This window comes from Mustela putorius, unplaced genomic scaffold (genome assembly GCF_011764305.1).
Source record: "Mustela putorius furo isolate JIRA1106 unplaced genomic scaffold, ASM1176430v1.1 tig00537297_pilon_pilon_pilon, whole genome shotgun sequence".
NCBI classification, from domain to species: Eukaryota; Metazoa; Chordata; class Mammalia; order Carnivora; family Mustelidae; genus Mustela; species Mustela putorius.
In genome coordinates this window covers 581,647-608,728 of record NW_025422435.1, presented here as the reverse complement: position 1 = coordinate 608,728, position 27,082 = coordinate 581,647, and the positions used below count along the sequence as shown (strand labels likewise).

The 27,082-nt window shown below is 47.4% G+C and overlaps 1 protein-coding gene across 4 annotated transcripts; it reads right to left on the bottom strand.

The window, feature by feature from the left end:
- Positions 1–1,660: 1,660 nt before the first annotated feature.
- Positions 1,661–26,960, bottom strand: GCNA (germ cell nuclear acidic peptidase). Of its 4 annotated transcripts, none has more exons than XM_045074007.1 (11): positions 26,325–26,960; positions 21,778–21,832; positions 14,688–14,734; positions 14,256–14,292; positions 12,043–12,125; positions 9,724–10,071; positions 8,455–8,530; positions 5,124–5,268; positions 3,596–3,734; positions 2,679–2,883; positions 1,661–2,413 (listed from the first exon to the last, which is right to left on the bottom strand). In XM_045074007.1, the coding sequence occupies exons 1-11, from the start codon at positions 26,479–26,481 to the stop codon at positions 2,167–2,169; spliced, it is 1,539 nt and encodes a 512-aa protein (XP_044929942.1). In that variant the 5' UTR covers positions 26,482–26,960; the 3' UTR covers positions 1,661–2,166. The 4 variants fall into 4 exon arrangements, with proteins under 4 accessions (XP_044929942.1, XP_004777304.2, XP_012903677.1 ...); XM_004777247.3 differs by lacking the exon at positions 26,325–26,960 and adding an exon at positions 24,549–25,342; XM_013048223.2 differs by lacking the exon at positions 26,325–26,960 and adding an exon at positions 24,790–25,342.
- Between the last annotated feature and the right edge of the window lie 122 nt (positions 26,961–27,082).

The window sequence follows — 27,082 nt, the reverse complement described above, 5'->3', positions numbered from 1 at the left end:
CCAGCCCAGCCCAGGCTTCAGGGATGCGTTTCCCGCTCTCCTTGCTGGACCCCGGATCTATGCCAACCAGTGCTGCTTGCATGAACATCCATGTTGAGCCTCCTCTGGGACCCCTGGCGCTCCTGCCCCTCACAGGGAAGCACCCAGGTGCATGGGTGTGTGCCAACAGTTGCCTGGACCAGCCAGCTGCTCTGTGGACATAATTTGGGGAAGGGCCTTCAGACACGAAGACCTAGTCCCTGCACTCCAGAAGTTTAGGCTAGCAGGGACGATGTGGTGAGAAATGACAATACCAAACTGTCTATGCCACAAGGCAAATGAGTGGCTTGTGGACTGTGACCCTGGCATTCAGAGCCCTGTGGCTGGATCCATTTAGGAAGGCTTCCTGAAGACAGAAATGAGCAGACTTTAATGAACAAGTGGTATTGCCAAGGGCAAAAAGATGGGAGACAGTATTTCTGGGCAGAAGGGAAAGCACTGGCAAAGCATGGGAAGGCTGAAAACTGCAAAGCCTACCAGACCCAGAAGTGCTCCCAGCTGGCTAGAGTTAGGGGTTCAGATAGGGAAGGGTTGAAAACAGTGAGACTCAAAGTTGGTTTAGGATCAAGTGATGGTATCAGAAAGTCCTGCTAGAAGGCGGTAGCCAGCTGTTCAATTGAGAGGGTATGCAGGCTCCTTCGAGGATGGGAGCCAAACACTGAGACTTGTTAATAGTCATTAGCACATGGGGAGGCATGGGGAGGGGGCGCTATGGCTGAGGTGGAAGCGAGTAGGGGAAATGACCGGGGCTCCCCAGAAAGGTAGGCGGCAGGACTACTGAGTGAAGACCGTCCCTTTGCAGGAGTGGGACCACTGTGCTGTCAGTTCCCCTTCATTAAGCCACCAACGTGCCATGATCCAGTTTCGCAGGTCAGCTGGGCCTCTGCCAAGACTGCAGATGCGACTGGAGGCAGGCCTGCTAAGGAGGAACCTGAAGATTTATCTAGCTTGGAAAGCTCCTATAACCCCAGTGCCCACACCCAAACCCTTAGACTTGTGGTTAGGCTTCAGTCCGCCACCACGGAAAGACAAAGCACCTGTGAAATAAAGGAACGATGGAAGGAAGGAAAAGGACAAAATGAGACATCCTGCCCTATAAAAGGTTATCAATGATGTCCCATGATGCTAGATTAGTAATGAGGTTTGTGGCAGGCTGAGCAGTGGGTCCCCCAAGATGTCTGCCCTCAAATCCCCAGAACTCATGAATAGGTTACCTTACATGGCAAAAAGGTTGCTGATAAGCTGCCCTTAAAATAAGATTCTCTTGGATTATCCAGGTGGGCCCAGTGGCTTCACAAGGGTCCTTAAAAGTGAAAGAAAAGGAGCAGAAGGAGGGAGAGGGTGGGGGAGAGTGATGGAGAGAGAGAGAGAGAGAGAGAGAGAGAAGAGAGAGACAGATGTTGCTGGCTTGAAGGATGGAAGGGGGCCACAAACCAAAGAATGCTGGTGACCTCTAGAAATTGGACAAGATGAGGAAATGGATCCCCAAACCCCAGGGCATCCAGAGAGAGAAACACAGCCCTGCCCACCCCTTGATTTCAGGGTCTTGGATGAAGGACCTGAGGGTTGGTTCTGCGCTAGGCACGGGGTGTCAATGAACTGACCCCATTTAACAAGCAAATTTCAGAAAACATTTTATTTTTTTTTGTCTTAATAACAATTATATTGGCTCAGCACAGGCTTATTCAATGTCAAGAGCAACTAAATTCATGAAATATGCTTGTCTTTTATGTCTATTTAAGTATAACATGTTCTACCTGCCAGCAGCCCTGGTCTTGGAGCGCGGCCTTTAAAACTCGATCACCTCCAGCATCCTTTTTATCTCCACCTGCCCCTCTTGAAAATGCAGTTTGTGTCTGAATTGTGTTCTACGTGTTGAAACTATGTTAAGAGTAATACCCAGAGTGGATCTGATCCAAAGGGCTTATGAGTACCTCAAGGGCACAAAATTGCTTAGTAGCAGAATCCTTGCCTAAGAACAATCATCGTTAACTCTATGAGGCTATAAAGAAATGGTTTAAATCCTAATATTCCTAATATTCATCACTTATCAGAAACAGATATTTTTCTAAAACTTCTCAGCAGTTAAGGGGGGCTCAGCCCACAGAAATACGCCCCCAGATAACCTCAACGATCCTGCCTTCGCTTATCGGCATAATCCTTGCTCAGCCGTCTCATCACATCCCCGTGGCTTATCCCTTCCGTCTCATGCTTAATCGTTCTATAATTCTCCTGCACATACTTAGCAAAGGGCCTCACATGGGGCGCAATGGGGGTTCCATCCTTGCGAGTTAGCGGCAACATGACCAGAGGCCCCTTGCACTTGGCACAGATAAAGCGATCGGTGTTCAAGGATCTGGTATAGCGGCCAACCCTAATGAGGAAAGAGACACCACACAGCAAACTGATCAGTCAGTGGAACTCAGCATGTTCTCGGAGCTGCTGGCTGGAGGCCCAAAGCAAGGCTCTCAGGCCAGCTCCAAGTAGCAGAGCATGGAGAAAGAAGACGCAGAGAGGAGCAGAGGTTTACTCCACAGGCAGGCCAGCCATGGGCTTACTAACGAAACCACAAAGGGCCAGTTAGCTGGAGGCCACAGCGGAAATGTAACCGAAGAGAAGTCTGAGGCAGAGGGTCTTACCTGGTTTTGCACCGAGTACATTCATAATGGATCCTGTAGTTAATCTTATAGTTATGACAGCGGGTGACCATGGGCAGCTCCGGGTGCACCATGTTCGATTTCTTGGCGTAATATTTCCATGCGTCCCCATGAGAGTCACGGATGCCGTCAAGCAACCACGAGGCTGCGTGGCATATCTCATGGATCAAAGTGTCCCGGAGACGGTCTTGGAAGAGGGATGGAAAGAAATCATGAGCACCTGAACCACTGCCCTCCAGTCTGCTACCCAATCTCCTGAGACCCTCAACCCTGCCACACACTCGCCCCAGGTGGCTTAGTAGGAAAGCGATGCGGTGGTGTGCTGGAAACTGAACGGAGATGAAGAGTGAGGTGACGGGGCCCCAGACCTGGGAAGAGGCAAAGGAACGAGGATAGAAGGGTCATTTTGAAGATCTGGTGATTGGCTAGCTATGGGGGTGAGACCTTGAACCTTAGTTACCGGGTGAATAGAGACACCGCCGCTGGCAACAGGGGAGCTACCTGCAGAGAGACAGTTAGCCTAATTGAAAGACCGCCAAGCCGATAATCATGTCCTCTGAGCAGAGGCACCTGGGTGGCACAGTCCATCGCTTGATTTTGGCTCAGATCTCGATCTCAGGGTAGTAGGACCGAGCCCCATGTCAAGCTCTGTGCTCAGCATGGTCTGCTTCAGATTCTCTCTCTCCCTCTCGCCCTGCTCATGCTCTCTCTCTCTAAAATAAATGAATAAATCTTTCCCGAAAATTCTAAAAATAAGAAGTTAATGCCCCTGGAGCAAGGCGTAGTAGGCCCAGCTACCCAGGAAGGACAGGTAAAGCTGTGGCATAGGCTGTCAGGAAACACCAGTATGTAAGAGTCACTACACAAGGAAAGGGCGCAGCCAGAAAGCTGCCTGTCACCTGCGGAGTCGCAGACTTTCAGGGAAATCTCGATCTTCGCATAACGCTGCTTCTTAGGGTAACGGGTCTCACCCGTGGTGCATAAGCCAGCGGTCCTCAGCATCTTTTTATTCCAGCCAATATCAATTTTCTCTGGTAGCTGAGAACAAATCAGCGAGCAAAGTGACTCAGCAAGCAGTTTCAAGCAGACCAAAGACTATTTACTCAAGAGCCCTGCAAGGGGAGTGCCTGGGTGGCTCAGAGGGTTAAGCGTTTGCCTTCGGCTCAGGTCATGATCCCAGGGTCCTGGAATCGAGCCCCACGTTCAAACTCTCCATGGAGAGCCTGCTTCTCTCTCTGCCTCCACCCCCTCCCCCTGCTTGTGATCTCTCTCTCAAATAAATAAATAAAATCTTAAAAAAGAAAGAAAAGCTCTGCACATCTAAACATTCTGGGGAGAGTAAAAGCCAGGCTGAAGCCCAGGTGAAAATGACGCACAAGCCATCAGGACACAAGGGAGATGGCTGAGGGTACACACACAAAGGACTTGAGCTGCCCCACATGGGGACACAGGTCAGGGGCAGCCAAGGAGAGAAGGGCAAACCCCGCTGAGGCAGGAGACGGAGCCCCTCCCCTCCCAGCATAAGAATGCAGAGGTGAAACTGCACATGCACCTCAGTCCCCTCATCAGCCATGTGATGTGACACCACTGTCATGGGGAGTGACTTCCCCAAAAGCTGGGGAACCTGGTTGTGTCAGCAGAAATAATAAAAGTCTGAAAATCCTAACAACTGCCAAGGCTCTGTTCTAGACACTTAAGGAGTATTACCTTCCCTAGGCCTAACAATAATTCTGTGGGGGCACCTGGGGGGCTCCATCAGTTACGTGTCTGCCTTCACCTTGGGTCATGATCCCAGGGTCCTGGGATCGAGCCCTGCATCAGGCTCCCTGCTCAACAGGGGCGTCTGCTTCTCCCTCTCCCTGTGCCCCTCCTCCCCCTGCTCATGCACTCTCTCTCCGACAAATAAATAGTATCTTTAAAAAAGAACATTAATTCTATGAAGTAGCAGGTACTATTATCGTTCCCATTTTACAGATGAGGACACTTAGGCAAAGAGTGGATAAGTAACTTGCCCAGGCTCACAGAGCTCCTTCCCATTATTCTTCAACATAAAGCCTCTCTTTCCAGATACTCAAGGATCAGCAGACGCCCTCTCCACCCCCCACACACAACTGCTGCTCTCTCTGCCTACCATCCCTCAAGAACCAGAAATCTTACTTCCTGCAGGCAACCTTATTTCCTGACCAGTTGGGGCTCTCAGTGATTTTTCTGCCTCTGCTGATCTCCTGTGCTGGTAACAGTCTACCATAGATGATTAGCCACAAACACGTGTGATTTCTTTCACCTACAACTGCATCATCTCTCCACGTACGTAAGCTGGCACTTCTCCAGAGCCGGAAATACACAGCTAACACATCCAAACACCTCACAGCTCCCGAGAGCACCAGGTGTCCAGCCGGTGCTCATCTAGCACTCATTCATCAATACCTTTTTATTAAACACCGAGCTGTTAAACAGGGTGTAGATTTTCTGAACCAGGCTATCCTTATTTTGCTTGAATTTCCTTCCGGAATACTGCTTCGCGTTTTCCAGGTCACGCAGGAAACATCCAGGTATTTTGCACGTTGCTTTCCTGCGAAGGTAAGTTCAACTGAGTTATGTACAGCTGGAGGAAGAAATGAGAGAAGTGCGCACATGCGGGTCATATCCAGAGAGACTGGGAAAAGGTGCCGGTTCCTCTTCCTTCCAGCTCCTTATAGGAGAGCAGTCCCCAAAGTTCCACGCATAGCCTTTTTTTTTTTTTCCGCTATTTGCATTCTCAGAGATGTGAAGCCCTGTGGCTTCAACCTCAGCAGGAGTGATCCCACTCCTGTATCCGCAGTCTGGAGCTCTCTTCTGGGGGATCCAGTTCCAAGTTGACAAGGTCCCCAGGTGCACTGCCAACTGATTAACCTGAGTACGTCCCCTGCTCAGTGTGTTTTGTTAGCGGACTTCTGTTATACCAGGCTGAAAACCTCAGAGACAGCTTAAAATCCATTTTCTCCCTTGCCCCATATTCAAATAAGCTCAAAAACCACAATCTCCTTCACATCTCTTCCAGCCAGACTTCCTTTGCACCCCATGGTCGCCAGCCTAGTTCATCTCCCCTCTGGGCCTTGCTGCTACAGTGTTCCTCCCCTCCAGGCCCTTTTTCTTTCTTTCTTCCTCCACTCCAACACCCCCACACACACTATTCTGTCCCTCCCCAGCTTGCCATGACTGTGTAGTCTGCCCATTCAAGGCCCAGGTTAATTGGGCCCCAACCTCTGTCTCCAGCTACCATTTCCACCATGGCCAAGGTAGGCAAGTTAAATGTTCTCTGGACAGGAACTGTGATATCCTGAAGTCTGTTCATGTCTGGACACAACCGATTCGCCCCTGAGCCCTAGAATGACCATGTCTCCAGCTCTCCTGAGAACCCCCATCCATGTAGTGTTTTCTCCTTTGCAGAGAACTTCTTGTTGCCTTATCTTACTTAATCCTCACCAACACCCTTCAAAGAAGTGATTGCTATTCTCATCATCTCTACTTGGCGGAGACAAGAAACCGAAGGTCTGAGGTCAGGTGACTTCCCCCAAGTTCACAGAGACCCTGGATCTTTGAACCCAAATCTTGGGGCCTTTCCCATTAGACCCCTACTGTCATCCCATCTTTTGAGGTCTAACTGCACTGCACAAAGAATAGTGCTAAGTACATGGAGGATTTACACTTGTAATAACAATTCATTTCACCCTTTCATCCTAGCCACAACCACCCACAGGTCCCAAGAGATGAGCCCACTGAGCAGCACAGATGAAAACAGGAGCAAACACACGTAAGCTGAGTCTCTGACTTAATGGAACTCCTGAGATGGGGATTTTGCCAGGACACTCATGAATCCTGAAGTCACAAAAGAAGCCATCTGGGAGGGGGCTGGGGTGGAGAGAGGGAATCAGAACAAAACCAGGCCAAGGCAGCTCAAGTCAGGGTCCTCATCCCCCAGAGTCCGAGACTGGTGACGAACATGGTCTGCCTCAAATTACCTTGTACTGAAAGCAAATTTGCATCCAAAAAGGTAGCAGATGAAAACCCAAACCATCTGCAGACCTCAGCAGAGAAGGGGGGACCCCCCCACCGTTGGCACCTATGTCAAGCAGGCCTTGTGACTTGGCCCACCTTCCCCTCAATGCCTCTGCCACTTCACTTGCAGGCAGAATACCTCCACATCAGAGGAACCAGCAAGACCCCAAATGGGTACATCAGATGCCATGACCAGCGAGCAGCCTGCACAGGAACAAGGCGAGGCACAACAGGAAGCTCACAGACTACCACAGGAAGCGCCAAGGCAACCGTGAGGAGTCCAAACACACTAGCCTCCCTGGGCTGATGCGGAGGATGACGCCGCCCAGGGGCAGCTGACGGCCTCCTTCTGTCACACCACAGTAAAGCAATCTGGGAGCTGCCCAAGTCACAAAGGCAGCTCATGGCTGTTATCTAGGAACCCAGAGAAGACCCTTGGCTGGCCACAGATCCACCCATGAGAGAACATGCCAAACGACGAGAGCTGCTTCTCTGAGCAACAAGTGCAGAAGAAGAGAGCGCCTCTCAGCTCAGGTTCAAGTGGCCCTGCTGTGCCCGTGCCTGCCATGTCGTTCTTCTTCTCCCCTTAAGACGCATTTATTGTGGGGCGCCTGGGTGGCTCAGTCATTAAGTGTCTGCCTTCGGCTCAGGTCATGATCTCAGGGTCCTGGGGTCGAGCCCCGCATCACGCTCCCTGCTCAGCAGGAAGCCTGCTTCTCTCTCTCTCCCACTCACCCTGCTTATGTTCCCTCTCTCACTGTGTCTCTCCCTGTCAAATAATAAATAAAACCTTTAAAAAAAAAGATGCATTTATTGCTTCAAGATCCAGGTATAAACAAAACCAAAACCAAACAAGCAGAGTCCTTTAAACACATTTCTTGTCTTGTAAGATAATTCGGATGTAAGTATGTATGACTCCTGAACACGAGGAAGAACGAAGAAAATTATGCCTACTACACCGTCTTTTTAAGGGGAAAGGTGAGAACGTCCTGCAATCTGAATGGAAAAAAAAAAAAGTGTCAGTTTTTGGCTTCCTTTAAAGTATTGACATGTCTTTGGTCTAAGTGACCTGCTGTTCTCAGGACCAATCCCACACAGCCTAATAAAAATAAAGGCACCATGAGCCATCAGTTTCACCCTGATGTTTAAGCTTTCGAAATGTTCAAGAACATCGACAAGCTGTAGGAGTAACTGGAGGCAGCCAAAGCACCGTGAAAACCCGAAAGGCAATCTTGAATGCCCCCTCCCAATTCCAATAGATGGGGACATGTCCACTCTGCCTTCCTACCATCTCCCCTGTGACTGCTTTAGTTTTGTGCCCACTGGTGGCAACAAGGCAGTATGTAGTCTGAAGAAGTCTCATGTTTGGCTACACATGAGTTTTTGACCTGAGTTTAAGGACCGAGGAAAGGCCAGCACTGATGTGGGGGCCAAAGGGCTCTGGACCCACCCAGGGGAGCACAGGAATTGTGGTAGGGCGCCTGTGCAGGGCTCTGCTGGGGACAAAAAGAGGTGGGGAGCAGTGCAGTATCTCCTCCTCCTCTCCTCCGTCCTCCTCCCAATTTATGCCCCCCCAATTCAGGGAATGAAGCCTTGTCCCCTCTCCAACCAGACTCCTCCATCCCCTGGAAGACCCTCCCACAGGTGCGGTGGACCACTTCACATGGACGGGACAACAGTACCATTAATTCCCATGCAGCTGAACATGAACAGTACGTACCCAGGCGTGCGTTTTTCAATTTTCCCTGCACCGGGCTTCTTCTTGGTAGGCGCACGTCTTTTGGAGACTCTCACAGCTGTAAAGATAATAGCTCATCTGTACCCTGAAAGCTGGGCCCATCCAGAACTGGAAGAAAGGTGCACCCAGGAGCAGCCCCCACAGCCACACCCAGAGCACCATCTAGAAAAGGTCTGAAGCCTGCATACTCTCCATTGGTTGGTGACAAAGTCTCCCTGAGTGAATCCCAGAGCTGTCAGCAGAGTAAGCTGGGTATGAGGCTGTCATAGGTAAAAGGACTATATAATGAGGTGATGTGAGCCTGCCGCTAGAGGTCAGATTGTGTGGGCAACTGAGGCACAGGCAGCATAAGGAACAGTGTAGCACATCTCATGCACTTGCCCTAAGGAAGTAGCTTAGGGGCGCCTGGGTGGCTCAGCCAGTTAAGCGTCTGCCTTGGGCTCAGGTCATGATCTCAGGGTGCTCAGATCGAACCCCTCATGTGGCTCCCTGCTTGGCGGGGAGCCTGCTTCTCCCTCTCCCTCTGCCCCTGTTCCTGTCCCTTTCTCTCTTCTCAAATAAAATCTTAAAAAAAACAATACAAGGAAGCATCTCAGATTCTAGGGTAGACCTTCACTCAGCATACAAGTCCAGCCTGTGTGTCTTTGGTTAGCCCCCATTTACTGCTGACCGCTGTAGCCAGAGACTTCTGTAACAGCAGTGTCATTCATTTGTTTACTGAAAAAAAGTATTAAACATCGACTATGTGCCGAATACCAAGCTAGACCCTGGGAGAGACTTAAAACTGAAGAGTCCTCCCACCCAGAGGCTCATCGTCCACTGGGGGGTGGGGGACAGATTCAGAAACACATCATAAGACAGCTGGGTAAGTGCTTTAGCAGGGACAGGCTCTGAGAACTTTGGGAACCCAGGAGGGAGGAGCCTCTCTGATGTCCGGCTCCCTACAGGAACTGACAATTGGGCTGGGTCCCAAGAAAAATGGCATCTCCTTAGGATGAAAAGCACAGAGAGAAAATGTGCCAGATCGAGGGAACAACAGCTTCTACGACACAGGTGTTCCTCCCCCACTTCCAGAAAAATCTTTTTGCCTGGGATGGCTATCTCCCTTAGCCACCAGGAAACTGCTGAAAGGCCCAAGGTCAGTAGGCAGGACAGACCTCTCAAGGGCAAAGCAGGCCTGGCTGGTGCACAGGGAGAGGGGAGAGCAGGGCGGATTCAGGAGGTTGGGTGTCCTTGAGGTGACCGGCTTACCAGGTGTCACACATATATTCTTGGTCTTACTCTTCCTCTTCCGTGGCTGCTCCACCACAGGTGCCGGCTTGTCATCTGCAATCTCCACCTCGGCTTCGGCACCTCGTGGTGGCTGGCCCAGATTTTCACCAAGATTCAGCTCCCCAGCATCATGAGAGGAACCTCTTTGGGAGACATTGAAGACCTCCATCTCTTTTTCCTCTGAGGCAGTTTGGCCCTGATCACACGAATCCTCATCTATTATAAGCACAGGGCCCTCAAAATCACTGTCATCATCAGTAATAACTATTGGTGGCTCCTTGGTGGCAGGGTGCTCCTCAGTGTCTGATAACACATCCAGAATCTCATCTGAAATTCACGAGACATGGTCACATATTCATATACTCCCTCTGCCCACCCCACACACTCAACTTCAGATTATCGAGCACAAATGAAGCAAGCTGGAAACAGGGACGTTCAGAATCACATTAAGAATCTATTATCTGGGGACGCCTGGGTGGCTCAGTTGGTTAAGCAGCTGCCTTCGGCTCAGGTCATGATCCCAGCGTCCTGGGATCGAGTCCCACATCGGGCTCCTTGCTCCAGCAGGGAGCCTGCTTCTCCTCTGCCTCTGCCTGCCATTCTGTCTGCCTGTGCTCGCTCTCTCCCCCTCTCTCTCTCTGATAAATAAATAAAATCTTAAAAAAAAAAAAGAATCTGTTATCTGGTTGTTGAGTGTGCTATTACAAACATTGGGGTGCATGCACCCCCTCGGATCTGTATTTTTCTATCCTTTGGTAAATACCTAGGAGTGCAATTGCTGGATTGTGGGGTTGGTCTATTTTTAACTTTTTTTTTTTTAAAAGATTTTATTTATCAGAGAGAGAGAGAGATTGACAGAGAACATAAACAGGTTCCCCACGGAGCTGGGAGCCCGAAGCAGAACTCAATCCTGGGACCCCAGGATCATGACCTGAGCCAAAGGCAGCCACTCAACCAACTGAGCCACCCAGGCACCCCTATTTTTAACTTTTTGAGGAACCTCCATACTGTTCTCTGACGTGGATGGAGCTAGAGTGCATCATGCTAAGTGAAGTCAGTCAGAGAAAGACAAAAACCACAGGAAAAATCATTGAGAGGGGACAGCTAGCAGAACAGTAGCAGACTAGGGTTGCAAGCCACCTCTCCTTTCCCTGCTCTGGTAACGCAGGTTAGCCAGGAAACGCTGGCCAATGGTAGCTCTTTGGTAGTTAGCAAAGAAGCAGCCAGCACTTTAAGGGTGCAGGTACCTTAAGGAGAGGCCTATGGGTCATGCCCTATCTTTGTCAGAAGTGAACAAAGATCAATAAAGTACCATCCCTAAGGCCAAAGAAGAGGCTCCTAGTCTTGGGGCACCTGGGTGGCTCAGTCTGTTAAGCATCTGACTCTTAATTTTGACTCAGGTCATTATCTCGGGGGTTGTAAGATCAAGCCCCACATCAGGCTCCACACTCAGTGAGAAGTCTGCTTGCCTCTCTCCCTCTGCTCCTCCCCTGTTCTCTCAGATAATTAAGTAAATAAATAAAATCTAAAATTAAAAAGAAAAAGCTCCTCATCTTCCTACTTTTCACCCCCCTCCACCACTGAATAGGTTCCAAACTGCAGGTATAGCTCCCTGCCTCTGGAAAGGTTTTTAAAAGAGCCTCTGAAACCACAGGGGCAAAGAACTGCTGTGGGATATGGGCTCCAAGAAGGACAGAAATCTCCAGGAAATATACGCAGAATAGGGAAAGGCAAAGACAAAGAGCTAGCTGGAGAAAGTAAGGGCTCCCCCGAGAAGTCACAGTGGGCTGACTCAGCACCATCACCTAGCTAAGTCTCTCCCCAGCTGGAAAGAATAGGCCCGCGCCTCTCCCCTTCCCTCTCTCTGTCATTCCCACACACAGAGGAGGAGGAAAAGAATGGCGGGGATGGGTGCGGGGGTAGGGTGGAGAGGGGAGCTGAGCAGCCTTCATACCTTCCTAGTGTCAGCTCCTTTCTTCCCCAGCCCTGGTCCCTATATATAGGTAGGAGAGGAACCCTGTATGTAGGTGGCCAGAACTCTATGGAGGGGGATGACCAAGGTCTAAAGAGCCTAGAACAGTTGCTGCTATGTTTGGAAATTCACCAGGGAGGGGGTGTGTGTAGGGAATCCAGCCATATCCACATCCAGCACCCACGAGGGAAGAAATGGTGGCACCTGCTACTAAGTGAGTGCCAGAATTGAATGTTTGCTGACGCATATCCTGACGCGTACCCTAAAACCACTGTGTGATAGGGATGCCGATCTCAGCGACTTCCCTCCATTACGAGTATACTTGCCTTCGCTGCTGATGTCAGATATGTGAGCTCTGACATTATTACTGAAGTATTCGTCTTCAGAGTCAGAGTCAATCACCACATAGCTGAGTGAGGAGACAAGGAAAAACAACAGTGAAACGTCAGCACTACGGTCTTCTTTTCACGGCCTTTCCTAACGCCTCCACCATGAACATGAGCACCTGAAAACGTTCTGTTGCCATTCCCCTTCTTCAGAACTACTCAATAATTATTCCTGATTTTCCATCTTTCAACCAAATCACTAAATCTGGCTCTATCCTGGCGAAAGGAGCTATCTGTCAAGTACTGAGTGAAATAGGCTGTCCGAAGGCATGTATGCCAACAGTTCTGGTGCAGGGCAAAAATGGACTAGGCAAATGTTAATTTCTAACAGTTAGTGGCCATTTTCCTTTATCTTTACCTGTTACGGTCACAAATCCACTAATCCACTTCTACCATATTCACATTTAAGCTGCCAGGTTGAGGCGCCTTGGCTCTACTGTTGGTCACTCTCTCCTTTAAACTCTTTTTTGGGATTTCCAAGCTACTGTTCTGTTTTGGTTCTCTTCCTGCGCCTCTGTCCACTCCTTCTCACTAACCTCTTTTCCTCAGCTCACTCCCAGGCTTTTTCCACAGTGCCTTCACACCAAGCTAATCAATTCCTAAGGACTGCATGCATGTCACCTATCCGCCAATGCAAGCCATTATATCCAGCCCAACTGTGTGCCTGACTTCCAGCTCCACAATTTCTAACTTCCTACCTGGAATCCCATGGGTAGGGCTGACTTGCAGTCCACACGTGCAGGAATAGCCTTGCCCAGTGTTTATTGATCGCGTCTGTTCTGACGGGTCTGGCAGTCATCCTGACTGATCCCCGTCTGTACTCAAACGGTCGTTAAATGTTTTGAGGATCGGCCCTGCCTACAGGCCCCTCCATTTACACAGGCCCAAAACTGAACTCAGTTCAAGGAAAACTGAAAAGCGGAAAGCCCCCTCCTTCCCCAGTTTCACCCTTCCTCCAATATCCCACTTATAGTAGCCTCCAGGAACTAGACCAAGAGCTGTGGGCATTCCCGGCAGGCCCATTAAAACAGATTTTCTCTACGTATTTGTTCAACATCTATCCCTTGGAGGCAGGAATAAACCAACTTTTCTATTTAAAAATTGGACATTTAAATGTATTATCAAGTAAGGACTTTATTAGGTACAATACTGGAAGCCACAAAGAAACTACAATAAAGCATCTGAAACCTAAATGATGACCATGATGAGCACCAGATGATGGATAGAAGTGCTGAATCACTTTATTGTACACCTGAAACTAATAGTACACTGCACATTAACTATATTGGAATTAAAATTAAAAATTTTTACAATTACAAACAAAAATACTGTAGGGAGTGCCTGACTGGCTCAGTCGGAGGAGCAAGTGACTCTTGATCTTGGGGTTCAAAGTTCGAGCCCCATGTTGTGTGTAGAGATTATTTAAAAACAAAACAAACGAACATAAAAAACAACAAAGTCTTCAGAAAGATAAAAATAAAAAATAAAAAAATAGGGCAACCCTGTTGGGACCCCTCTCATTCTTGAGAGCTTTTTCTTTCTTCATTTAATAAACTTATATTGCTTTACTCACAAATAAATATATAAATAAATATAAAAATTTTGTCAAAACACAGAAATTTCAAAATTAAAGAATAAAATAAAATGTAAATGGCAGTGATGAAAAGATCCTGCATCTCCTGTGATTGTGGAAATGTTTACACTACCACATAAATTTGTCAAATTTCACCGAACTATACACCTCAAAGGGTGAATTTTGCCATTATGTAAATCATGTTTCAGCACACCTGCTATGGTAATTCGAGGAGTCAACATGGAAACATCAGTTACCTAGCATCCTATTTTGGATTTATTCCTGAAAATTTTCTTAGCACCTCCTACAGTCTGGCACATGGGCCCATAAGGGCCTGAGGAGTAGAGAGTGGAAATTAGTGGACAAATCAATCACAAAGACATTCCGAGAAAGAAAGTGACCAATTAGATAACAGGCCTGGCAAAAAGATCTAATACTCTGAACCTGGCTGTGAGATCAGATACCTACTATGATCCTGAACATAGTGCTCAGAGAGGAAATGTGTTGTTTATTTGTCAATCTTCTTACCCACAACATCATTCCTCAACAAATGTCAAATGTCGCTAATTTTCCTACTCACCTAAAGTTCCTTTTCTGCTCCTTCTTTTTGGTTCCAACTAAATCAGAGAAGGAAAGAGTGTGTCAGGAAGCATTTGAAAGAGGATAATTACCCACATCTTTAACTCCCTAAAGCCTACGTCCAGAAGTTAGGGCTGGTTAAAATCGTTGGGAGGCTTATATCCCCCCACCCTATGTGAGCTAGAGAGGAAATAAAAGTCAGGATGCCTAGAATGAAAAAGGTCAAGGTGGCAAACCAAGCACAAAGAACTGCCTCTGCTCCTAATAGCAGGGAAATGACCTTCATCTCACCAATGTGGAGAGAGACCTTAGAGGAGACAGACCCTGGACCAGCTCACACCAAATGTCCCAAACCACATTTCAGTCATCTTCACAAAGACAGGGTTGTTACACCTTGAAACGGAAATAACCACTTTGAAGGGAAGCTACTTACAGGGCTCAAACTCTTCATCACTGCTTGAGTCCACAGTAAGAATGCAACTGTGAAAAATGAGATATGCATTGTTATAAAGGAAGGCCAATGAACATCGTTCGCAAGTCCATGAGCAGAGGATCTCGCATGGAGAGAACCACCCACCAGAGCTTCTGACATGCATGAAAAGTTTTAGGGAGTTAGGAAATTAAGATCACAGCAGGGGAGGTGAAGAAAAATTAGGAGTGACAAGTTGCTCAGTCTACCACAGAATCAAAAATAGGGGAAGGATGTTCGTTGAGTATCATCAGCTACCAGCAATTAGCCTATTTTCTGCCAAGTGATCTATTTCTATGAAAGACATGAAAGCGGGGGGGGGGGGGCGCCCAGGAGGCTCAGTCCATTAAGCATCCAACTCTTGGTTTCGGCTCAGGTCATGATCTCAGGGTTGTGAGATTGAGCCCAAGGCGGTTGCCACACTCAGAGGGGAGTCTGCTTGAGGATTCCCTCTCCCTCTCCCCACACCCACTCTCTCTGTTTCTAAAATAACTAAGTAAATCTAAGAAAAAGAGGAAAAGAAAGATATGAAAGTGATTTCTGAGACAAGGGACACCCATGAAAGGACTCATGGATGAAGAAATTACAGGTAAAAATCAAAAGGACCAAAGAGGGAGGAGGTCCGCCTTGTAGGGCTTTACTGGTTTGAAGAGAGCCTACTGGAGCGTCTGAGTGGCTCCGTGGGTTAAGCCTCTGCCTTTGGTTCAGGTCATGATCTCAGGATGCTGGGATCGAGCCCCACACATCAGGCTCTCTGCTGAGTCTGATCCCCCTGTCCCCCCCACCAGCAGGCAGAGCATACTGCTCTGCCTCCTTGTGATCTCTGTCAAATAAATAAGTCTTTAAAAAAAAAAAAAAAAAAAAAAAAGGGGCCTACATACCGGAACTGTGGTCTAGCTACATTGGCAAACGCTGAAATCCATTTCTTGGGGGGCAAACGAAGGGGGATTGCCCCAGCTGCAGCTGCTCCCTGCAGTGAACAGTGATGCTGGGTCCCTTGCTTCTCTGTCCCCCCACCCCCGTAATGTACCAGGCTGCTGCATAGGACCTAATCATAGGTTATCTTAGTGTGACACAGAGCTCAAAGAGGAAACCAAAAAGCACTAAAGGTGGACCTAATAGTTGCATCAAGCTAACCTTCGCCGCTTCTTGAGGGTGTTCATTTTAACCTTGAGATTGGATATCAGATTAACAATATATTGGACGGATAATATTTTTATATTGGGTTATAATATTGCATTGAAAATATTTTTTTTCTGTTTTTCAAGATACATGCTGGCTCACCCCCCTTGGTTCAATTTCCCGCTCATGTATCTGTCACTGTACACTGGACTTACTCAGGAGTGGACCTCAAATTTGTTTTCCATGTTTGTAATTTAAATTCAATTAACATATAATGTATTATTGGTTTCAGAGTCAATTTTTTTTTTTAATCGGAGAAAAAAAAAACCCTCTTGCTGGGTGTATGGTTTCCCAGGTATGGGTCAAAAACATGACCTTGGTTCTCTTTTCTTAAAGATTTTTTTTAAAGATTTTATATATTTATTTGACAGAGATCACAAGTAGGCAGAGAGAGAGAGAGGAGAGAGAGGAGGAAGCAGGCTCCCTGCCAAGCAGAGAGCCTGATGCGAGGCTCGATCCCAGGACTCTGGGATCATGACCCGAGCCAAAGGCAGAGGCTTTAACCCACTGAGCCACCCAGGTGCCCCAAGATTTTTTTTAAATTTATTTGAGAGTATGTGCAAATGGGGCAGAGGGGTTAGAGGGAGAAAAGAATCTTTTTTTTTTAAGATTTTATTCATTTATTTGACAGACAGAGATCACAAGCAGGCAGAGAAGCAGGCAGAGAGAGAGGAAGCAGGCTCCCTACTGAGCAGAGAGCCTGATGCGGGGCTCAATCCCAGGACCCTGGGATCATGACCTGAGCCGAAGGCAGAGGCTTTAACCCACTGAGCCACCCAGGTGCCCCCAGATTTTTTAAAATTTATTTGAGAGTACGTGCGAATGGGCCAGATGGGTTAGAGGGAGAAGAGAATCTTAAGCAGACTTCACGCTGTGAGCACAGAGCCTGAAGTGGGGCTCGATCCCAGGACCCCGAGATCATGACCTGAGCTGTAAGAGTTGGAGGCTCAACTGACCAAGCCTCCCAGGCGCCCCTGGTAATTTTTAAAATACAGTATTTCTGCTCCTCCATCTCGTCGTATTAAAAACAAAAAAGTATCTTGGGCTAAAAAAAGACTAGTCAGTGGCCAGGCCACCAGAACTACTAATTGGACTTTGGTTGATCAGTGAGAAACCAGTCCTCCGCCCCTCGTATTATGTATTTCAGGAGTCCTTCCGCTTTCAAACTGTGGAAACCTCTTTTGCTCTGTTAATGACCTTGTCTCCTAAGTCACCGGGAAAATAAAGCCATCAGACAGGAACTGCCTCATCCTCCCACCAGCAAATCTACCAGCCTATCAGCAACTACCCCCAACCCTCTTATTTCTTTATAGTTAACAATGAACACAGTGTTCGCACCACCGCCTCCGGCCAAACCCTCCCCTACACTTTGGATCTCATCCCCCTCCCGCCTTCTCAAGGATTTTATTCCTCCAATTTTCCATTCTGTGTTGCACTATCGTCCCCTCTATCCTGGATCATTTGTTCTACTATCCTAAGACCCCACATCCCCCAATTTTATATTTCCAGCCTCCAACTCTCCACTGAGCTCCAACTGTCTGAGTAACCTCTTGGACATTTAATACGCATTTGAAATGTCACATAGCCAGTACATTATTCTCGTTTTCTTCCCTCAATCCTGTTCCTATAGGAGACTGACCAATCTTGGTCAATGGCACGACCATCTGCCCAGTAACACAGACTAAAAACTTAGGGGTCATCCTTAATTCCTCTCCTGATCACACATCCAATCCATCAGCAAGATTTGCTGGCTCTACTTCTAGTATACATTTCTTTTATTTTTTTAAAGATTTTCATTGATTTATTTGACACAGAGAGAGACAGCAAGAGAGGGAACACAAGCAGGGGGAGTGGGAGAGGGAGAAGGCTTCCCGCCAAGCAGAGAGCCCGGCGCAGAACTCGATCCCAGCACCCTGGGATAATGACCTGTGCAGAAGGCAGACGCTTAACAACTGAGCCTCCCAGGTGCCCCTGTAATACATTTCATCTTGTCTAAGCACAAGTACCACTAAGAAAGAAAAAAAAAAACCACTACCAAATGATGACAAACTATCAAATGTATAATGGATCCCAATTTCAAAACTGTGGGGGAAAAAGTCTCAGAATTGGGGCACCTGGGTGGCTCAGTCATTAAGCATTTACCTTCGGCTCAGGTCATGATCCCAGGGTCCCGAGATCGAGTCCGCATCAGGCCCTCTGCTTGGCAGGGAGCCTGCTTCTCCTCCCTCTACCTGACACTCCCTTGCATGTGCTCTCTTTCTGTGTCAAATAAACAAAATCTTAAAAAAAAAAAAAAAAAGTCTCAGGGGCGCCTGGGTGGCTCCGTGGGTTAAGCCTCTGCCTTCAGCTCAGGTCATGATCTCAGAGTCCTGGGATTGAGCCCCACATCAGGCTCTCTGCTCAGTTGGGAGCCTGCTTCCCCACTCTCTCTGCCTGCCTCTCTGCCTACTTGAGATCTCTCTCTCTCTCTCTATCAAATAAATAAATAAAATCTTACAACTTTACTATTACCACCCTACTCTATGCCACCATTGCCTCTCACCTAGACTTCTGTAAATAAGTTCCTGGGCCTCAGTTGTAAAACACACACACACATACATACATACACACACACACACACCACTCATTTTGGGATGCCTGAGTGGTGCAGTCAGTGAAGCACTGGACTCTTGATTTCAGCTCAGTTCATGATCTCCAGGTCATGAGATCAAGCCCCTGCCAGTATCTACACTCAGTAAGGAGTCTGCTTGAGATTCTTTCTCTCTTCCTCTCCCTCTGCCCCTTTTCCCCCACTTTCTCTCTCTAAAATAAATAGATTTTTTAAAAAAAAGAACCACTTACCTCATACAGCTACTATGAAAATTAAGTAAGATAATGTCTGCCCTCCTACAGGATCACGTACCTCTCCCACATTGCGGCATTTATCATACTATACCGTAATTGCTTCTTTACATGTTTCTATCTCCCATCCCAGACAGTAAACCATACAAGGATTCGGAAGTCAGTACTCAACTATTGGGCTGAATAAAAGAATGAATGAATCTCAAAAAGGGTCCCTTTTATTATTTTCCATCCTCCCACCCACACCCCCATAGAACCTTATTTTTAAAAGACTTGGCCTGGGGGGAAAAAAAAGACTTGGCCTGAAAGATCTCACCAATAAGTTTCTCCATTTAAAAAATTAATTACACATGCCACTTACATGAACCTTACATGAAGGTTATGTGAGGTACTGAGTGAGCCCAAAGAAAAAACAAACACACACAAAACCAGTCATCTGCATTAATGAAAACACAGTGCCCAGGTCCTAAGACATAGTGGCCCCGACTTGCAGCGAGGGTGGGTGGGGAGACTGGCCAGTCAATATCCAGCCTCAAGGGCCACCTCCACCTAGAACTCCAGGATCTGGTCTATCCCAGCTGTGGTTTCCAGAACTTGGGTCTCTCGATTCTTCATCAAATGCTAGAGGAAGGACTCCTGTTAACCAGCTTTGCAAGGGGAGAACTAATAATGCAGACCGCCTGCTTACTTCTCAGGAGAACTAATGCCAACCACCCGCCCAGGGCATTATTTGGGGCAAGAGAATGAGAGTCAGCGGGAGAGCTGAGAATTTTACCCTGTGCATATTTGAAAACACACATTAATTATTCAGCTGAATCCTGCAACAAGCATCTTTGTCCATTTAATTACTTTTATAAAGTAGATTTATAAAGTTGATTCCCAAACGTCAAAGTCATCAAAAACATGACCAATTTTATGACTCTTGGTATATTTGCTTAATCATTTGCAAAGGGTTAGATCAGTGCACGGTTCAGGAGCATTAATATAACAGGATAATTTTTTTTCATTTGCTAATTTAGTAGGTAAATAACATTGAAATTTTCATTTCTTTTTATTACTTACGATGCGTATCTTCCAATGTTTATTTGCTGCATTCTTTTGCTAATTCCCCCTTCCATTTTAATGACTATCAATGTTATAATGTTTACCAGATAGCTTTCTGAGTGATTAAAAAACACTGGAAAGAGGAGAGGGAGAGGAACACTTTGTCCCTGTTCCTCCAAGAGTCCCATTCACCAGGAATAAACAATGTGTCTTATTATTCTTCTGGAAAGTTCTTAAACATAAGCACATACCAGCACAAATCAAGTGCACACATCTTTTAAAATAAATAGTATTATGCTACACAGATTTTTCTGTCACTGTAAGTTTTTCACTTTCCGTATCTTAGTAGTCTTTCCGTTACCAGAACATACAATTCTTACCATTTTTTTTGGACGAACAATAATTCATTCAACTACACCCTTAGGTCACTTAAACTTTTTCCAAATTGGTGCTATTACACAATCCTGCAATGAACATCCTTGTGTGTATTTCTCTGTGGACGTGTAATTCAATCATACATCCTTCGTTCCCAGAACTGAACCAAGACAAAGTTTCAGCCTGTACATGTCTACATATGATGAAATAAATATGAGTTATAGGAAGAAAGGACATGGGAGAAGGGGAAAAGGAGTCAAGAGCAACTAAATGTAAACACACAGAAAGGAATATATGACATAACCACATTTACGCACTTTGGTGTATGTGAACATATATATATACACACAGAAAATTAAATAAAATTCTTCTAACAGGGAAAGAAAAAGTCCTAGTAATTACTGGGTCAAAGGACATGGGCATTTACAATTTGGATATTTCCAGATTGCCCTGCAAAAATGTTGCACCAATTTATATTCCCACAATGACTATAAGAAATTGCCTATTCTCCTACAAATTCACCAACTCCAGTTATTATCATTTTTTAAAATTTTGCCAACCTGATATATGAAAAACAGTATCTCATGAAAATTTTTTTTCATTAAATATAAGTAAAGGTGAATAAATTTTAATGTCTATGGGCCAACACTATTTTTCCCCTAAGAACTATCTTCTGATATCTTTGGCCCATTTTCCATATGTGTGTTCACCTTTTTTTAAATTGTTGACCTGTAAAAGTTCTTTGTAGATGAAGAATAACAATACTTTATCATGGGTAATGTGAATACTTTTCCAGTTTGTCATTTTTATACTTCTGTTTGATATCAAACTGAGGCTTCCCCCACTCCAAAATTATTGGAAATGAAATCTGTTTTCTAACATTTTTAATGATTTCCTTTATTTTTAAATATTTTACCCATGTGTAATTTATTTTGTCATAAGGAGAGATGAAGAATCCAATTCTCATTTTTTCCCAAATGGTTAGCCAATTATCTTCAAATTATTTGTTGATGAATCCATCTTTTCCCCACTGATTTGAAATGTCATTATCATGAACTAAGTTTTCATATTTGGGTATTAGGGTCGATTTCCAGACTCTCTGTTCTATGGTTTCTGCTTTCTCCCATATTATAAGCTTACATGCTTATCTGTGGAGGAAATCAAGGCAGTGTCCCCCGAGGGAGAGAGAGAGGACTTCAGAGATAAGACAATGATTTTAAAATACCCCCTTATCATGGAGAAGATAAACACTTCATCTGTGTACCTCTGGAGGGCAGCACAGTGAACAATGGGATAGAAGCACCTAAGACAAGTTTTAAGTTCACTAAAATGAAGAACTTTCTAGAAATTACACATATTCAACAATGCACTATGTTGTTTCATGGAGTTTTATGCTCCTGGGCACTAACAGAGATGTTATATATATAACAGCATTCGTGCATTGATTAAGAGGCTGGATTCCTATATGATTCTAAGGTTCCTTTTTACAATTCATTCTATAACCAAGTTATACACTCCACAGACTCGAAAGAAACATACACTTTTTGAGAAAGTCATTTGGCCAGCACAAGTATAACTACACTAAGAGAAAACAGAATTTTTCAAGTCTCACCAATCATCATCCTGGATCTTAGATTGGCCAGCTGCTTCTTCTGACATGTCCATGTCTACAGTCAAAACAAAAATATACTCTTTAAAGAACACCAAAACTCAGAACCAACACTTCTTTTCTCTTTTTTGTAGGCCCCATGCCCAGCATAGAGCCCAACACAGGGGATTGAACTCACAACCCGGATATCAAGACCTGAGATGAGATCCAGTCAGTGGCTTAACTGACTGAGCTACCCAGGTGCCCCCGGAACAAACATTTCTACATTCTGCATTTATCTTTGAGCAGCTTATTCACCCTAATTTGAGGCCAAAGCTCTGCACTGTGAAACGAGATGTATTTAAATGTTTGTTGCAGGCTTCTCCTGGCTGGAGAAAACTAGAGCAACACCCTCTCCCACCATGCCCTGCCAAGGTTCTCTGCAGACCAATCAGAAAGCCCAAAGCACATGGCAGTAACTTCAACTGCATCTTATAGCGATGCACCAGGTTAATCCATTCATTTATTAGTCCCCAGAGAAATTTTCTCCCCATTGTAAGGATTTACAATGCACTAATCCCCATTTAGGCCCTGGCCCATGAGTATCTTCTCTCAAAAGGGATTCCCATTACCCCCATCGCCACTGGCCCACCACTCTCCCCACACCTGCTCTCTACTCCCTCTCCCTACTCCAACCTCAAGCCCCAGAGTCTTCCACCTATCTGGCTTTGACCCCTCTACACTCTGCCATCCCTCCACCTCTCTATTCCTATTCCCAGGCACTCTTACATAGGCCAGCCCACTACATACCATTAGCCAACCTCTACTCTCCCCATCCCTTTACTGTACCCACGCACCAATGGTCTTACATGGGACCAGGTCACCCCCATCCCCAACTGCTCTCCACCCTGCCCCAATGCCTTTATCTCCCTATGCTAGGTTTCTGCCTCAGCCTGCCTTGCATAAATACAGCCTCAAAACCTTCACTTACCCCGCCAAGACACCCCTACTCCCCCTTTGGGTCCCCAGGAGGCCTTACACCAAGAGGCTAAGACCCCACCCCCAAGACTTCCGGGGCCAGCCAGTCCCGCACCAATTAGGTCTCGACACCTCCACTTGCCCCCCCCCCCCCCGCCTGCACCTCCACGAGGTCTTAGAGCCAACAGGCCCAGACCCCGCCCCCAGCCAGTCTTGCACCAATCAGGTGCCTCGGCACTGCCACTCATTCTGCCCCCCCCACAACTCCCCCACCACTTCCCCCAACTCCAGAAAGTCTTATAGCAACAGTCCCAGACTATGCTCCCTACACGTCCGCAGCCAGCCAGTCTTGTACCAATCAGGTCTCGACACTTCCACTCGCCACCCCTACCCTCCCACCACACCTCACCCCACGAGGTCTTAGACCCAACAGGCCCAGGCCCCGCCCCCAACACATCCGCGCCCAGCCAGTCTTGCACCAAGGAGGTCTCCAAACCTCCACTTGTCACCCTCATCCTCCCGCCACACCTCCCCCAATCCCACGAGGCCTTAGAGCCAACAGGCCCAGACCCCACCCCCAACACTTCCGGGGCCATCAAGTCTGGCACCAATCAGGTCTCGACACCTCCACTCACCACGCCCACCCTCCCGTCTGCACCTCCCCCAACCCCAAGAGGTCTTAGAGCCAACAGGCCCAGACTCTGCCCCCAACATTTCCGTGGCCAGCCAGTCTTGCACCAAGGAGGTCTCCACACCTCCACTCACCACCCTCACAAGCCCGCCGCACCTCCCCCCACCCCACAAGGTCTTAGAGCCAACAGGCCCAGACCCCGCCCCCAGCCAGTCTTGCACCAGTCAGGTGCTTCGACACTGCCACTCATTCTGACCCAACAGGCCCAGACCCCGCCCCCAACACATCCGTGCCCAGTCAGTCTTGCACCAAGGAGGTCTCCACACCTCCACTCACCACCCTCCACCCTCCCGCCTCACTTCCCCTCAACCCCAGAGTCTTGCACCAATCAGGACTCGACACTGCCACTCACCACCTCCACCCCCCTCCACCTCTCCCAACCCCAGAAATTCTTGCACCAATCAGGCCTCAAAAACGCCACTCACCATCACCCCCCCCTTCACTCCCCCTCCTCCCTCTCAATCCCAGAGGTTTTACACCAACAGGTCCAGACCTCCTCCCAGCTCAGCCCCCTAGCCAGCCTGCCCGCAACCAGGCAACCAGTCATACGCCAATCCGGCCTCAAAACCTCCACTCACCAGGCCCTTACAACCTTCTCACCGCAGCTAGCGGATCAGACACACACCCCCTGCACCCCCCACTCCCTGCACGCACTCCTACCCACCCTCCATCTGCCCACATTTCCACCCTCATTCCCACCTCAATCTGCCCACCAGCCTTCCGGAATCAGGCATCTAACACCCCCACGCCCTCACCAGCCCTCCACCTCCCCTTACTCTGCAATCTCAGCCAGTTCTTCCACTGCTCAGGCCTAGACGACCCCCACCTACAACCGTACACCACGTACCCAAGCCCCTTCTCCCTCATGCCCCCAATGGGATCTCCACAACCCCCCTTCCTCATCTTCGCTACAGTGGAGCTAATATTGCTAAGAAAAAATTAAAATAGCTTTTTCCAAACGCCTTTTTTAAAGTAGAAGTCGGCAAAACATTCTGCCATAATCTCAGTCCCAAGGTTCATAGTCCGGGCATGTGGCGGTCTTGATTTTAATTAAGCCCGCTTAACTAGGATGAGCTTCAAGACTGTTCCCGCTTCAGTAACCACTTAAGCCCCACCAGCCGCCTACCTGCTCCGGGCGCCTCTAGCGTGGCCGATCGTCGCTTACCTCCAGCTGGTGGTCGATGCCAAGGGAGCTCCTGAGCAACTGCGAGGGGACGCCAGGCGCGAGACCTTTTATAGATCCCGGGCTCAACGTGGGGGGTGGGGGGATAGGAACTGACGTGTTCTCGTTCTCCCTGTACCCACCTATCACAGTGTGGTGACGGGGCAAATTTAAACTTTGTTGTTCTCATACTCCCTGTACCCACCTATCACAGTGTGGTGTGTGGTGACGGGGCAAATTTAAACTTCGCGCCCAGGAACTCAAATTTGGCGCCCAGCTGCAGTGCTTCCGGAGTCCGGTCTATCACTTCCACGGGTGTTGCTTATTTTGTCACAGAAAGCGCTATTTCGCGCCGAGCTCTAGTCCCCGAGCCGACTTCTGTAGTTTGCCGATCCCTTAATTAACTTTCGGGTGACACAGAAGAACTGGGCTGAATCTTCCCCAAAGCTTCATCTTTGTGCGAATGTGGATAAAGCAAGCCCCGTTCCTTGCAGAAATCGCCCAAACCTCTAAGCTTGTTTGCCTGCCCCACCTACTGTGAGCTAGGGGGTATAGGGGAAAGCCACCTAGACCCCTAAATAAGAACAAGGCACCAATGCAACAGCACCTGGCAACACTTACTTCCAGAACCCTCCAGACCCTGGAAATAGAGGGGTTGGTTACTTGAAGCTTTTCGGCACTCACTCCGAGCACACCAAGAAAAACAAACTGAGGGGCGCCTGGGTGGCTCAGCCTCTGCCTTCGGCTCAGGTCATCATCTCAGCGTCCTGGTCCTGGGATCAAGCCCCAAATAGGGCTCTCTGCTCAGCAGGGAGCCTGCTCCCCGCCCACCCGCCCGGCCCGCGCCCCCCTACCTCCCCCCCCCCCGCCTCTCTGCCTACTTGTGATCTGTCAAATAAATAAAATCTTTAAAAAAAAAAAAAAAGAAAGAAAGAAAAACAAACCGGGAAGTAAATGCTTTCTAGACGATGTCGTTTTCTCCAGCAGACGCCCGTTAAGTTTCATAATTTAAGCATGTGCCCAAACGGAACACAAAACCTCCGTGCATGTAGAGATATCAATAATATTGCATTTATTTCATGCTAGGCACTGTTCCAAGTGTTTTATATGTATTTAATCTTTAAAACACCTCAGAAAGTAGGCAATGTTAGCACTGATTATAATACAGAAATCACACGGCTACAAAGTGCCAGCGCTGGGATTCGAACTTCAGTAATGGGAGCTCCAGCCCCGCATTATAGATTACTCAAAAATAAAATCTTAAGGGATGCCTGGCTGGTTCAGTTGGCTAGGCGTCTGCCTTTGGCTCAGGTCCCTATCTCAGGGTCCTGGGATTGAGCCTCTCCACCCGCCCCCCAAACCCTCATGCAAAATCAGGCTCGGGGCTGAGCATGGAGCCTGCTTCTCTCTCTCCCTCTGCCCCTCCCACTGATCGTGCATTCTCCCTAACAAAATCTTTAAATAAAATCTTTTTAAAAATCTAAACTCTTAAGCACCAAACTGCCTATATACATAAAGGTACTTTCTGAATGAGTCAGGAATTGGATAAGAGGGACTTATCATTATTATACAAACAACAAACTTGAAAGTTTACCTCTACAAGCCCCTTCTATAAAAATGGGAGCTACATAACTGTGCCTCAGAGGTTTGGGCAAAGAATCTGAACATTAGCTGTGATTAATATTAAGAGGCATGTGCTTCAGGTAAAAAAGGGTTAGGACTGGAATCAAATCTTGTTACCCAAGCTTATTCCAGATCCACAAGCAACTTCTACAGACTTGAGGCAGGAGGAGCTGAAGTGGACTGAAAAGGACAGAAAGAGGGGAGGAGTGAGAACCTTTGAATAGGATGCCTGACACCTTTCTTCCCCACCACCTTTTAGGAAACAAACACCCATCTACATCAGGACTTTGAGGGTCAAACCCCACAGAGCTTGGGAGGTAAATTAGCTGGGATAAAAATTTTTTTGTGTAATTTAAAGCTCTATGCCCCAGGTGGGGCTTGAACCCACAGTCCCGAGATTGAGTCGCATGACCTACCAACTGAGCCAACCTAGCACCCCAGAAATATTATTGAAAATTTTTATTTTATTATCTCTGAGAAAACAGGTAGCGAAAGTCTGTTCTGGTCCCTGCTACTCTGATATCCTCCCTCATACCTGTGGCAGAGTTCCACCACCACACAAACACTACTAGTTCACACGAAGAGTAAGACTACAGCAGTAGCCGAAGCCAGAGCAGTCACAGTCATTACGTAAGCCAAACAAAAACCACCATGAATGGGTGTGCTGGGAGTCACAGGCTTTGTCGTCCTCTAACAGATCCCAAGCCCACCCCTCTTCCACACCCGGCTGAGAAAACAAAATAATTCTTAAGATCACAGCTCCACCAGGGAAATGTGCTCCTCCAGTTGTCTGGAGATGTTCCAATAGAAGCTTCATCACTGGGTGACCCTGTTTTTCTGTCCAACACTCAATCTCACAGAATACAAAATACATC

Coding starts and splice junctions, on each gene's coding strand:
- GCNA (XM_004777247.3), bottom strand. CDS start 24,774: ATGAGAACAACAAAGTTTAAATTTGCCCCGTCACCACACTGTGATAGG. Junction 14,735..21,777: donor AAGATCCAGGATGATGATTG/GTGAGACTTGAA, acceptor CATTTTTCACAG/TTGCATTCTTACTGTGGACT. Junction 3,735..5,123: donor GCTCGGTGTTTAATAAAAAG/GTATTGATGAAT, acceptor ATTTGTTCTCAG/CTACCAGAGAAAATTGATAT.